The sequence below is a fragment of the Penicillium diatomitis genome (genome assembly GCF_028827545.1).
Source record: "Penicillium diatomitis strain IBT 30728 chromosome Unknown utg000011l_segment0_segment0, whole genome shotgun sequence".
Lineage (NCBI taxonomy): Eukaryota > Fungi > Ascomycota > Eurotiomycetes > Eurotiales > Aspergillaceae > Penicillium > Penicillium diatomitis.
In genome coordinates, this window is record NW_026623183.1 from 814,288 (window position 1) to 827,732 (window position 13,445).

Sequence of the window (13,445 nt, forward strand, 5' to 3'; positions counted from 1 at the left end):
TATTACAGTATCTGTTTTCTTGCCTCGGGGACAATCAACTTTGGATCTTTATAAATTTTCCGTGATAGTGCTCTAGTTTCTAACTTCTTTATCTGGAGATAAGGCCATCCAAAAGTTCAGGAGCTTCGACAACTCAGCTACTGGAGTGATGGGCATATCTGGGTTTCCCCTGAGCAGCATGGCAATCTGGTTAGTTACACTATCAATATTAGCGGTTGATATATATGCTCACATTTGCCAATTCTCGATGATGCTAGACAGCGGTGTTCAAGAACCAAATTGATTGGATTCCCCTAAGCACTGGAAGTGTTCGACCGACTCAGGGCCGGACACTTGCTATTGCCCAAGTGTGTGGTGGATCGCAATCCTTTAATGCTGTTAATTCTTTGCGTATTCTCGGTCGATGGATGCGCATGTTTACGATTCCCAACCAGTCATCAATTCCGAAGGCATATACCCATTTTCCGGACGAGGGCCAGCCACAGGATCAAAGACTTATTCCTAGCAGCAATCGGCTCGCCTAGTTGACTGCATGGAGGAATTTATCAAATACACTATTGTGATGCGGCCTCACATAGGATTATTTGCGGACCGTTTCAGTGAAAGGGTGGAAAAAAAACTTAAGGAAGAAAAGATGCATTCCTAGGCAGTAAATGTCAAAACATGTATGTAGAGATCACCATAGAAACCACAGGAAGGTACCATATGATTAGATATTTTGGGAAACAGCATACATAGTGCAGCACTTCTACCACTAATCCAGTCCAGGGAAGGACATATTCTTCAGTGCAATCTGGACCTTCATTACATCCGAATTTAGTCACGTAAAGCACCCCTGAACACTCTCTTGCTCATGATGGCACCGGCTGCAGCCTCACTATGCTGATCGTTCAATGCGTTTCAGGAGGAGTTTTGATGAAACTCATATCTTCCGGACGCTCTGTATCATTTTCTAGGGAGTTGAACATACAATGCGCTCTATCAACGGCCAAGTTTGATGGAAGAAAACATCACTCAGCAACATTAGGTTTGCGAAGAGAACTGCCGGATTCCATCTTAGTCGAGCTTGTCGGTAAATTATGGGAATCGGCCAGTGGGCCACTTTGGGACGTCGATGAGTGCGGATTTGCGTTTTCAGGCCACATATTTGATTGGCATCGCGATTCTAAGTGTGCTTCGATTTCAGTCTCCGTGACCCCCATAAACATTAACAGTGACCGCAAGAGAGAATTCTCTCTCATCATTTCGCTCCTCGTTTCTTGGAACTCCTGCATCTCAGCGATAATTTGTCTTTCGAATGACAGCAATTGTCGCTCCAGGTTTTGAATGTACTCCTTGCGCAGTGGCTGAGAGCGCCGCTGATTTTTGCGGGTTGAATCGTATAGCGCGCAAGTCTCGCTGACTTTCTCAAAATCTCCTGCCCTCATTTCTCAAATATTTTAGTAGTTCAGGAGAGGAGTTGAAAAGGCAGCTTGTGTAAAGGAGTCTTTGGGAAAGGGGCATTGCGATCCCGAAAATAATCTGTTTGTCGCCAAGCCCATCCACCCGGCACCGAATCATCATCTGTCAGTTAGTCACTCTACCTGGCACCCTCCCTTCCCTTCGGGTTTAGCGCCCGAGGTAGGTTTCCTGGTTCGTTCTACATACAGCCAGCACCTGGAAAATCGATCTGTTGATCCACACAGTTCTTGGCGAGTTCTCCCACTGCACCACCACACGTGGCTTCTAATATCACCTACGCCAAACAATTTTCACACTCAGTATAACAAAGACTAAGTTTGCCGCATCTCACAGAGTGTTAGCCCTGATCTAGTGACTTTACTGTACCTAGTGAATTGAGGTGTCTTTTGTATGAATCACTCACGTCAATCATATCCAATTAGAGCGTGGCCTATTGATTGCAGTTGTGGTGGGTTGCTGTGGGTGGTTACGACTGAAGTTTCTACTTTTGGATACATCTCGTTAGCAAACAGAATACAGTATCCGTGATGGTACTAGGACACCAGCTATCTCTACGCGCCCCTAACCGTTCTTACAACAAACTTCCTGAGAATTCGCGATGTGAAAGTCTAGGCAGGTTCCAATGTGTCACAGCTGCGAGATGATTGGTTCGCTCCAAGACACAGATATCATCTGATTCAAGGTATTATTCAGCCCTGCAACTCTGAGCCTTTGACCGTCCTGTATACCTATACAGGAATATGCTGGCGCACATGAGGCCGTTGCATAGTAGGCTCCGTGGAATTTAGAGCGGTACTCACTCGAGAGTGGATGTGGTTCAAGGCGGTAAACTCTTGGACCAGTGCCATGATTCCATGAAAAGAAAACGATCAGACTAGCTTAATTGCGTGTTCTCTTATATTGGTGATATAAAGAAGCTCCTCCTGAAACTTCACTCATTCCTGTATTTTAAAAAGCCTGGTAGTTTTCGTCTTGCTACCATAGCTCGACAATTTTATCTCCGTGTCACGCAGATAAGCATGACACTAAACACATCAGTATATCTCAATGACCTACTAGACGACAACCGTTCAGACAATCAACGAAAGACAGCTATGGCAAATACTTTGAGTGTCCTGTTCGTGTGTGTCCATGATGATGGCCGCTCCCAAATGGCTGCCGGCTATCTTAATTATTTCTCGAGCGGCTTCATCGAAGGTCGCTCCGCTGGATCAGCACCTGCCCTAATGCTCAACCGTGTCGTTGTGGAAGCTATGCTCGAAGAAGGTATCGACCTACTGGACCGAAAGCCTAAAATTCTCACGGAAGATGCCGTTAAGGCCAGCGATGTTGTCATCACAATGGGCTGTGGTGACGCCTGTCCCTTTGTCCCTGGCAAGCGCTATCTCTATTGGCAGATTGATGACCCTGCTGGACGAGCTCTCGATGCCGTGCGTCCTATCCGCAATGAAATCCGTTGGCGCGTTGAGAATCTTGTCATTGCCGAACTTCAAGCTTCTGGCCGACAACAGTCGCATGGAAGGTAAACACCGGGCCCCTCACCTAGATTTAATGTGTGCATCAACAAACTCCTGCCTTGCAAAACTTGCTACTTTCATTATAACCAGAGTTGATTTGGGACAATGTCTTCCTGGCTAGTGGATTTACTATACACACAGAAGATGGAGCCTCTGACTTGCGCCTTGCACATGTTGGTTATGTTATGGTCACCAAGCATGTTACTATCATGAGTCTTACACGGCAACCTATAACTGGTAAATTGTAATAATAATGTTTTCCAAAATGATCATTTGAGCACGAGGAGAACAGGTACCTGAGCGCGCACAACTCATGTTCCGAAAATAATTGTTGGTCTATGAGGACTTTCGGACACTGCGCCGCGACACAAAGATATTTTTGACCAGAGTCTTGAGGCCAAATGCAAGCGATTATGGGCCCTTTAGCGGCGGGCTTAAGTTTTGTGAGATGCAATAGCCGCAGTTGCTGCTCTGGGAAGCATCTCGTCGTCATAAGAACACTTCAGAAGATACTTTGGCTCAAGCTTTCTGGAAGCCGTGGGTATAAGTCCCAGACAATACCCATTGTGTCACAGATACAAGATTATTGGCTGACTCACACGACGGTATCTCCTAACAAGGATCTTATGGCTGTAGGAGGGTACTCTGACCGCGCGCGTGACCGTTTATATGACAGACACTGTGGAAAAATTCAGTAATGTGCAGTTATGCCATGCCACACACCACTGGCTGAGGATCCAATGTTACCATAGGCTAAACCCAGATGGCGGTCTTCGTTGCAAACTGCCGGCTAGCAGACGATTCCGGAAGTCTGCCCTGGCTCAGGATACCAAAATGCAAACATAAAAGTCATTGTCATTCACCAAATGGGTCACTGGTGTGTCGATGAGCATAGACTTTGGAAGCGCGGAGTCAAGACAACCACCGATCTCAAATTCTAGATGAAGTTACTGCCAGCACAGTACGAATTGGCCTGGCCTTGTGATGTGGCCTCTCTTATCTCAAACATGCTCATGGAAGCAATTCGATTCAACGAGAAGATACAACTTCGCCGAGACCAGGTAACTAGCTTTCATTCGCATGCCTCAGCACAAATTTCCGTTCACGATTACCTTCAGCGTTTGACTACGCATGCGACTCTCTCACCGGCAATACTCCTTAGTATGGTCTACTATGCTGACCGTCTCTGCATCTTATATCCCTTCTTCACTGTTACCAGCCTGACAATCCACCGGTTTCTGATTGTAAGTGCGACAGTTGCTAGCAAGGGCCTGAGCGACCGCTTTTGGACAAACAAGACATATGCTGAGATAGGAGGAATGAGTACGGAGGAGTTAGCCACGTTAGAGCTTGAATTGTTGTTTCGACTTCGGTGGCAAATTATCCCGCAGCCGGAAGTGCTGAATGAGTACTACCTGTGTCTGGTGGAACGATGTGAAGGCTTCAAGATCGAAGATCCACATTTCAATTCCATCGCTACTGCGGCGAAAACGAACAATCAGTCGGTATGATAGTGATTCACCGTTGGTGTGCGAAAGGTTGTTTCAGGGGACTGTTTTGCTGGTGGCGTTTTGGATAAATGCTGAGCTCATCTTGAATCTTGGATGGCAAATGGAGGAATGAACTGGAAACATAGTAGCTTGACCCAATATGCGCGATTGTGACGGTTCACTTTTTGATCTTGAGCGAAGAAATAGCCCTTGTGGTCAACGGTGTATATTTTACCTCTAGTCTTTCAAATATTGGTGCCCTTATTTCAATGCACTTTAGTCTTCTAAAGTCGATAGATAAATAATTATAAAATTATTTCACAAGGCATGAATTATTTTTTTCGACTCAATCCTTCCAGCCAACTCGCCTTGCTATAAACTTGACGACATAGACAAGGCCAAGTAGTACCGGAACCTCAATCAACGGGCCCACAGTGGAGGCAAGAGCTTGATTGCTGTTGGCGCCGAATGTTGCGACAGCGACAGCAATGGCAAGCTCGAAGTTGTTGCTGGCAGCGGTGAAACTTTGAGTAGCAGCCAACTTGTAACCAAACCCGAGTTTGTAGGTCACAAGAAGAGTGACGAAGAAGACAATAATAAAATAAACGATAAGAGGAGCGGCAACTCGGATAACTGACACAATCTGATGTACCACCTGGCGGCCCTGAGATGCGAACAACACAAGGATTGTGAAGAGAAGTCCAATGAGTGACCACGGGCCAGCCCATTTCAGGAAGACCTGGTCGTACCAACGTGGGCTGGCGATCTTCCGCAGGGTAATGCGGGTGATGATTGCGGCACCTAGAGGAATGCCAAGGAAAACTGCCACGCTTTTCGCAGCGGTAGAATAAGACATTGCGACTTGACTACCCGAATGACTTATAACATTGATGAAGAAAATCGCTAAGGGAGCGAAAAGCACCATCTGCAGTAGTGAGTTGATCGCAACAAGGATGGCACAGTATTCACTGTCACCACCAGCGAGACCGGTCCAGATAAGAACCTATCAACAAGACATATTAGTCCAGTTGGGGCATAACATAGAGCAAAATGGTTTACCATAGCAATACATCTGGCCAGTCCAACGAGAATTAAGCCCTCCCGAAGCTCTGGCTCGTCCGGTAGGAAAGCCCATGCCAGTGCAAGCTATAATGTACAATATCAGCAAGCGTCATTGAAAGTAGTCGAAGGATTCTGCGCCTCACCATCAAGAAAGGAGCAATAATCCAATTAACAAAGATACTGAACCCGATTTGAATCCATATCCCCCGCTCTCGGAAGACATAGTGTAAAGATTCGTATCGTACTTTGCAAAGAATAGGATACATCATAACCAGGAGACCAATCGCTTGAGAGGTTAGTTCAGGGCTATGGTGTTGGGAATTCGTGAGTAAGTACCTATCGGAATAGAAACCCCAACGAATTTCCCCTTCTGAAGAGCGGGTCCCGTATTTTCAACAAAATTACCCAGTATGATTCCGATAGCCATAGCAAGAAAGATCCATACGGCCAGAAAACGATCTAACCAGCCAAGACTCTTGAAAGCTGATTGCTTAGCCATCGCCTCCTTAGGGCGGTCCGTCCTTTGCTTTTCGACATCCCCGGTCGTGGGAGCTATTGACTGATCATCTAATGTCGTGTTGTGGTTTTGCGGATCGGTCTGCGCGGGCAGACCGGTCTGAGAGATTGTAGTGGCCATCTCTAGAACCATTAGATTGATTATGTGAAATGTTAAAGAAAATTCAAGTGAGGAACCTCCTGGGAAGTTTGAAAGACAGCTCTATTAAATATTCAGAACTGGAGCGTTGCCCTCTGGGAGAGAACTTGTAAGCTAGTCCTAATCTGGTTAGTAGTGGCATATTCTGATGACCAATAACAGCAGACAGATCACAGCCTATTGCTCTCGACCAATCATAGCCAGGCCGTGACATACTCGCAATTCTCGTGACTTACGGATTTTCAACCAATCATAGTGCTGGAGTGACACAGATTGATATCAAGTCGTCACCTGGCCGTCATAACTGCCTTCCAACCATATCCTACACGGCACCCTACATGACAGAATGGTCTAGATCGATGGGTTACTAATCTTGCTCCTTTATAAGCTAACGTATGGTTTAGTAAACTCAAGAAAAGCCTCCGATGTCCTTTATGTTGGCACAAGAATTAAAGCACCACAACATCACTTTTTGTCGCACATTTTTTACAAAGATCTATCTTGAAGGCATTTCATATCCCGCTGTCGTCCCTCACATTCAACAAACTACACCATAACGACCGCGCAACCAATCACTCGAAGGACGTCTCATGATTAACATGCCTAGCGTCTTGTTCGTCTGCGTCCACAACGCCGGCCGCTCTCAAATGGCGGCCGGCTACCTGAATCATCTCGCAGGTGACACTATTGAAGTGCGCTCTGCCGGATCAGCTCCAGTCGACTCTATCAATCCCGTCGTCGTCGAAGCCATGCTTGAAGAAGGTGTCGACCTCACCAGCCAAAAGCCCAAGATTTTAACCGCCGATGCGGTCCAGGCCAGTGATGTTGTCATCACAATGGGGTGTGGGGATGCCTGCCCCTTTTTTGCTGGCAAGCGCTATCTCGATTGGCAACTTAAAGACCCTGCCGGGCAAGGCCTTGATGCTGTGCGTCCTATTCGCGACGAAATCCGTCGTCGCGTCGAGGCTCTTATCACCGAACTCCAACCCTCTGCCTGAACCTCGACGATGACAGCTAATAGAAGATAAACACTGGGCTCGTCTGCAAGGTTCTTGGAGCGAACCCAGTCCTCAGTGTATCGACCACGAGGCTGATTGCCGCAAAAGACTTCGTAGGTCACACCGAGCACTGTTGCTCGTTGACCGTGAAGACCTGGGCATTCTTTGTTTGATAATGCTTCAAGCTCGGATTTTGATGACTCGGGCTGGGAAGTGACTTTGTTGGACTGCGATGATCCTGCCTTCAGCTTCTCATTCTCCTGCTCGAGCTCCTCCTTAGCCTTTTGATCGTCTTTGGCCTTCTGGTCGCTCTTCTCGTGTAGCTGCTTCAATCTTTTCGTTCTCCTTCTCAAGCTCCTCTTTGGCCTTCTGATCGTCCTTCGCCTTCTGAGCACTCTTCTCCTGTTGCTCCTTCAGTCTGTCATTATCCTGCTGAAGGTCTTTTTTATTTTTCTCAAGCTTTGCCTTATCCTTCAGATAATCCTTCGCCTGTTCCCCACGTTCGTTATCTTTCTTCTTTAACCTCTCAATCTCCTTCTCAAGCTCCTCGGTATCTCGCTCGAGCTTCTCCTTAGCCTTCTGAGAGTCGTTAAATTTCTGTGAAATTTCGGCTTCTTGCTTCTTCAATCTCTCATTCTCTTGCTCGAGCTGGATTTTGGAATCTCGGTGGTTTTGAATCATTGCATCTCGGTCACTCTTGCATTTTGTTGCTGCGTTTAATTGTGCAGTTGCACAGTGTGCTTGGCCCGATAGGAGCTCGGATTGTCCTCTCCTCTAAAGCGTGTCTTGCTTTATTTAGACATCATTTAATTTGACCGTCTTCGATCTAGCAGGCCCCCTTCATATTTAAAAAAAAGATTGTCGGACATTCCTTTGGAAGATGTACTTTGAGACCGAACTTATAACGCCATGGTGCCAGTGTTGGGGCGGGGAACTTGGTTCATGTAGGTTATTCAAGGCCTGCGCACTGGAGTCAAGGTATTAATTGAATATTCCACTCTGTCCACTCTGACTTGTCATCGGGACTCTCCCTCTTATTTGGAGCGAGGATAGTGATAATAAGGTTGTTATGCTCAAATAGATCTATACCATCAGAGATTTTGGAACCCTGACAAACAGCGGATCCTGCTTAACGTAGCAGAGACTCGAAATCTGCGGGAAGTGGGCCTTTACTCTCGTCATACAAGCCGTCGCGCTTGTCCGGCCACTTCCCATGAGTGACTTTCCACTCTAGCACAAGTCGTTCTACTCCGGCAGTAACGAGATACTTACCTTCAAGTATTCCTCCAAAATTCACGCCCCGGAATTTGAAAGTGTTCCTTTTAAGAAGTTGAGGCGGTTAAGGAATTCGACTCGGGGGAAATCGGCGAGGTCTTCGAAGCACACGATATAGTATAATGTTGAAGGAAAGCGGCGTCAGAAGTCCAGTGAAGATAGCTAAGGAGAAGGGTTTGCGTACATGCAAATTTTTAAACCACCAGGGTCTAACCCTGACCACTTTTGGCCAAACATAGCTCACATGGAAGTTATCTTTGATTGCTGTTATGAACGATTTCGTTACAGTAGTTTTCGAAATCAGTTTGACCCCAAACTCTTTCTTCTTGATTTCCGGGTAATAATTCCTAGATACGCTAATCCTGAATAGTATCACCGCTCTGTTAATTGGGCAGAAAAGAACTGGTAATGAAATTACCAAGTTGTCGACGTATTGTTATAAATTTGTAATGATACATCGAATCCTGTAGAATTGCTTGGTACTGTAGGTCTGGCGATCTTGCAAGATCGTCTGCCCTCACGCTGCACCGCCAAGATAATTGTACCCATCACAAAGCCCGTTCTGGCTAGGCCACATATCAGCTCTGCTCGTCTTGATGAGCGGGCGTTATTTCTCGTTCGTACAAATAATCAATTGAGTTATTGGGTTTTGTGTTCTACTCTAGAGTCTATAAGACTTGGGGATGGAAAGTTGAAACTCGGGCGCCCAGGTAGGGATCAACATTTGATCAATAAATCCTTCAGCGGCAACATCCGGAAAGATTTTGAAGATAAGGCCAAGTTCGATCGACTAACAGCCGCATGCTCTCTCAGATCAACCAAACCCTGCACAGCGCCTCCATACACGTCGTTGATTGCCATCCACACTGCACAGTCCCCATTTTATGAATACAGTATTTCCAAAGGGAGGAATACGAATCTCAGCTTGCTAAGGCCAAATTATGGAACCCCGATCATTACCGAACGAGCTCATCGAAGCGATTCTCAGGCAAGTAGACATGCAAACCATTCTCCTCGCCCAAAGAGTCTGCCGACAATGGGCCCTATGCATCAGAGAATCTTCCGCAATCCAAGAAATTCTATTCTTCCGACCAGCACCAGCCAACAGGCCACGCCAACAAAACCCCCTGCTAGCATTCAAATTTCCATACTGGTTTCCCGCCGATGACGCTGGGTCATGTGCTATCGCCTTTGGCGCCGCAGACATGCACCATTTTCTAGAGATCAGCGACATATATCGGCGACCGGAGGCGAGCTGGCGCCGAATGCTTGTCCAGCAACCACCGATTATGGCGATGGGATGGGTGGAGCGTAGCGTGTCGCCATCCGATGGGAGAGATCTGTATCGCTGGGAGATGCCACTACAAGCATTTGGTGGGTTAAAAATGAATATGCTATATGATCTGGTCGTGAATACTTCGGAGTTTGCGCCGGAATACTTCTATTTCAGAGTCTTATGGTCGCAAAGTAAGACTTTAAGCAGTAGCTTTGCTAGCCTTCACTCAGAGCCATGTCCGTCTTCCTTTTCGGACAGAATCTCTGGGCCACTCAGGCATGCAATGCAGGGTGCGGATGTGGTTCTTGATATGTGGTATGCAGGTCAGAAAAATCATCTCGGCAAGAACCAGACGTGGACACGGGAGCTTGTGCGGGGGCTGAAGCTTGCTATGGAAGACTTTGATATTGATCTGGTGTGCTGTATGAGAGAGTTGAAGGAAGTCAAGAGCTGGACTTTGGCGGACGAGTTGAGTGATATCGCTGGAGAAGTAGAACACGGCTATCCTGTGCCTTCGCCTGATGAGGATGATCCGGATCTGTAATGTGAAGGATTGGGTATTTTGTTAAGGAGCCGTGCGGCAGTCGCTGAAATGAGGGAGTGAGGATGTCAGTGCAGTCGGGGCAGTGGTTCACTTACGAGTGTGGCATTCAGTGGCTGACCGATTCCCAATACCCCCACACCTTTCGTGATAATAGACTGAGCATTTTTTGCTGGCATGCGGCCTTTGACAGCAAAGTTGAGCATATTTTGTGTCTGTTTAGGGGAGAGCTTGTTTTTCACAGGTTGGCCAGCCTCGACCTCGCAAACCTCCACAGGGAGGTAGACGGGTTTGTCACGGGTTCCGACGTTAACAACAGGGAAGTCGGGATTCACAGTGATGTTGTACTCTAGAGGAACGAATCAATGTTGAGCAAAGAATCATCACCGTCCGTATCAATACGGCTCACCTTTCCTGAAGAAATCAGCAACGCTAATGTACTGGCCAGCTGGAAGAGGGCCAGCTTTGGGAGGGCCCTTCTTGCCCTTCTTGCCCTTGCCTTCTCCACCACTAGGCCGTGCAGACTGTGAGCCAGGAGCATTCAGGAAGAACTTCACACTGTAGGGACCAGCTCCGTAGCCCTCCACCTTTGGCCCGTTGGGTGCTGAGCTACCATCTTGGGGAGTTGCCAGACCGGATATGGTCTTGATGCGAGCGGGTCTTTCTTTGCCATTTTTGCCCTTGTGCTTGATGTGAGTGATGCAAACACGCATGCGCTTCAGAAAAGCCTCCATCCTGTAGGAACTGGCCCTAAAATTGCTAGCCTTCCACTCTTGAATCACATATTCTAAGGGCCCTGATTTGTAGCAGGCCAAGTACTTGACCTGGACATTCAGCAGGACACGGGCTGTGGCAGCTCGCACACTAACAAAGAAGCCGCGAAGCACCTCTAGACCACCCTCGAGACTGGAACTCTCCTTGAGTCCTTCTTGAAGGCTGAAATGTCTGTTTCCGCCGATGGAGGCTACCGAGCGCTCGCTCTTCGGATGATGACCCAGAATGACATTCAGAGCCTGAACAATCTCGGGCATGGAGCTCAGCATGCTCCCTGCATTGGTGGAAGTGAGGTAGTTGATAAGGTCGGCTGGGTTAATGTCACCCGTGTGTTGGATGGTGACCTTGTACACCTTCGGGTTCTCAGGATATTCTTCATCGTTTTCATCCTTGTAGCGCACATCGAACTGGCCTTCAGCAACCTTAGTCACTGAGATAAGTGTTGAGCGATAGTCGGTTGCAATGCTGTTCAAGTTGGCACAATAGTGCTCCTCCAGCAGAAGACGCACGATGTGTCGTGCTTTTCTGCCACCAGGCTCCCGGCCGCCCTCTGCGGCGATGGAGACATGATAGCGAAAGATTAGTTTTCCCACAGAGGTAAAGGGCAGATAGTTGGCATATAGCGTAACAGGCCGACCGAGAGTACCGTATCCTGGCCGGTCGGGATATGCCTGCGTAGCGTTCTTTGCATTTTTCTGGCGACTGGCAACGAGCGCCTTAGCCACAGCGTCTTCTGTCTTGACGACGGTGGCATCGGGCGGAGTAATAGGTTTGCCCTCACTGCGGGATTTTGAGGTTAGAGTGATTGTTCGTGAAATACAAAGACAGATCATTGGAAAGAGGCCATGAAAGCAGTAATACTCACTTAAAGATTCGAGGGCCCTGAGGACCACCACCTCGGCCGCGACCCCGGAAGTCTCCACGGCCGCGATGATCACCACCACCCCGGCCACCGCGGAAGGCTCCACGGAAATCACCTCGGCCCCCACGATCAGAAGGGCGAAAGGGGTGGCCCTGTGAATCTCCCCGGCCTCGGCCACGTCCTCTGCGACCACCGCGGTCCCCAAAGACTCCGCCACGAGGTCCTCGACCGCGACCGCCGCGGCCGCGGGGTTGATCTGACATGACGTCAAGATGACGGAAGCTGGACTATGAATTGAAGGGTAGATAAGAAGGAAACTGAGAGAGAGAAGGAGTGATGTAGAGAGAAGAGGTGATGTAGAGAGAAGAAGTCATGTAGAGAGAAGGGGTCATGTAGAGAGAAGACGTCATGTAAAGAGAAGAAGGGATCTGGTGTGAGGAGTGAAAAAGAAAGAAGTCGAGAGGTCGTAAGGAATCCCTTGCCTGGCGCGCTAGTCGTGTTTAGCGACACGCCGGTCTCATCTAAGACTACGCACCTGTAAATCGGCACGAAATAATTTGATTAAGTCGGGGTCGTCAATGCAGAAGTCCGAAATGGTCCCCCAACACGAGAGAAAGAAATGCATGATAGAAGTAGGCATCTTCCAATGCAAAAGAAATGGCCTTTGCCCATAACAAAGGGTAAAAGCGGGACAATATATCCAGGGTATATTTAGACAGAGCATCTTCGTCAAACTCAGACTTCCGTCATGACGGTTACAGGCTTTTGGGCCCATACTCTTCGTCTGCAGCATCAGTCAGTAAGAAGGACATTGTCCAGAATCGAACACGGGACAGAAAGAACTTACACCCTGTGCCAAACATGGTGATAGGGATTTTGGAGCTCCCTGCGCAGCTGAGCTACACACACGTGGACTTCCTCTTTTGTCCACGGCTCTTGCTCGCCAAACTTCGTAAGGAGCCACATACACCATCCCTCCATACCGGCTACCCAGTGTTGGAAATTGACCATGCCAGCCTCCTTTAACTGTTTGTCTTTGGGCCATGGTCCGATCGGCCACCTGTAACTCTTTTCATGCACATTGACAAAACGAGCTTTTCGGATGCTGCTAGAAATGGTATCGACGATGTCACACGGCCGGCCAGCGTGGGCTCCACGCGAAATTATGTTTGGACCTAATCGTCATCAGTCTGGACGACGAAGCTCATTTCAACTAACCTTCGGTGACTGGAATAGCATCCCCGATGCCGTGGTAAGCGCTCGTTGTTCTGAACTCGCTTGTTATATATTAATCACTTGTCAGCAAACCACTTCTTCCTACACAAGAGTTTAGCGCTGAGACAAGGAGGATGAGCGCTTACATCAACCACTTCTCACAATCCTTCCCGCCCCTAAGACTCGGCTCTAGAGTACTGTTCAAGATGGAGTTCATTTTCTGAATCTCGTTTGAAAGCATGAAGGTGAAAAATCAAGAGGACGAGGATTCCGTTCCTTTAAGTAAGCTTTGATGGCATGAGAAAGTGGCGGTTCGAAA

The 13,445-nt window shown here is 47.9% G+C and overlaps 8 protein-coding genes across 8 annotated transcripts; 5 read left to right on the plus strand and 3 right to left on the minus strand.

Annotated features, from left to right (window-relative positions):
• Nucleotides 1-148: 148 nt before the first annotated feature.
• N7539_007942 (uncharacterized protein) lies at nt 149-524 on the plus strand (the record flags this gene model as incomplete). Its single annotated transcript, XM_056937543.1, has 2 exons — nt 149-193; nt 258-524. 2 exons carry the CDS (start codon nt 149-151, stop codon nt 522-524), a joined length of 312 nt encoding a protein of 103 aa, XP_056787408.1.
• A 2,031-nt stretch (nt 525-2,555) lies between these two features.
• N7539_007943 (arsenate reductase ArsC) lies at nt 2,556-2,987 on the plus strand (the record flags this gene model as incomplete). Its single annotated transcript, XM_056937544.1, has 1 exon — nt 2,556-2,987. One exon carries the CDS (start codon nt 2,556-2,558, stop codon nt 2,985-2,987), a length of 432 nt encoding a protein of 143 aa, XP_056787409.1.
• A 998-nt stretch (nt 2,988-3,985) lies between these two features.
• On the plus strand, nt 3,986-4,489 carry N7539_007944 (uncharacterized protein; the record flags this gene model as incomplete). Its single annotated transcript, XM_056937545.1, has 2 exons — nt 3,986-4,039; nt 4,247-4,489. 2 exons carry the CDS (start codon nt 3,986-3,988, stop codon nt 4,487-4,489), a joined length of 297 nt encoding a protein of 98 aa, XP_056787410.1.
• A 325-nt stretch (nt 4,490-4,814) lies between these two features.
• Nucleotides 4,815-6,179, minus strand: N7539_007945 (arsenic resistance protein; the record flags this gene model as incomplete). The annotated part of the gene is made up of 4 exons (XM_056937546.1): nt 4,815-5,471; nt 5,528-5,614; nt 5,674-5,816; nt 5,867-6,179. The coding sequence occupies 4 exons, from the start codon at nt 6,177-6,179 to the stop codon at nt 4,815-4,817; spliced, it is 1,200 nt and encodes a 399-aa protein (XP_056787411.1).
• Nucleotides 6,180-6,784: 605 nt separating this feature from the next.
• Nucleotides 6,785-7,183, plus strand: N7539_007946 (arsenate reductase ArsC; the record flags this gene model as incomplete). The annotated part of the gene is made up of 1 exon (XM_056937547.1): nt 6,785-7,183. The coding sequence occupies one exon, from the start codon at nt 6,785-6,787 to the stop codon at nt 7,181-7,183; it is 399 nt and encodes a 132-aa protein (XP_056787412.1).
• A 276-nt stretch (nt 7,184-7,459) lies between these two features.
• On the minus strand, nt 7,460-7,864 carry N7539_007947 (uncharacterized protein; the record flags this gene model as incomplete). The annotated part of the gene is made up of 1 exon (XM_056937548.1): nt 7,460-7,864. One exon carries the CDS (start codon nt 7,862-7,864, stop codon nt 7,460-7,462), a length of 405 nt encoding a protein of 134 aa, XP_056787413.1.
• Nucleotides 7,865-9,399: 1,535 nt separating this feature from the next.
• On the plus strand, nt 9,400-10,278 carry N7539_007948 (F-box protein; the record flags this gene model as incomplete). Its single annotated transcript, XM_056937549.1, has 1 exon — nt 9,400-10,278. One exon carries the CDS (start codon nt 9,400-9,402, stop codon nt 10,276-10,278), a length of 879 nt encoding a protein of 292 aa, XP_056787414.1.
• Nucleotides 10,279-10,343: 65 nt separating this feature from the next.
• N7539_007949 (uncharacterized protein) lies at nt 10,344-13,343 on the minus strand (the record flags this gene model as incomplete). Its single annotated transcript, XM_056937550.1, has 5 exons — nt 10,344-10,624; nt 10,685-12,198; nt 12,759-13,086; nt 13,130-13,188; nt 13,273-13,343. 5 exons carry the CDS (start codon nt 13,341-13,343, stop codon nt 10,344-10,346), a joined length of 2,253 nt encoding a protein of 750 aa, XP_056787415.1.
• Between the last annotated feature and the right edge of the window lie 102 nt (nt 13,344-13,445).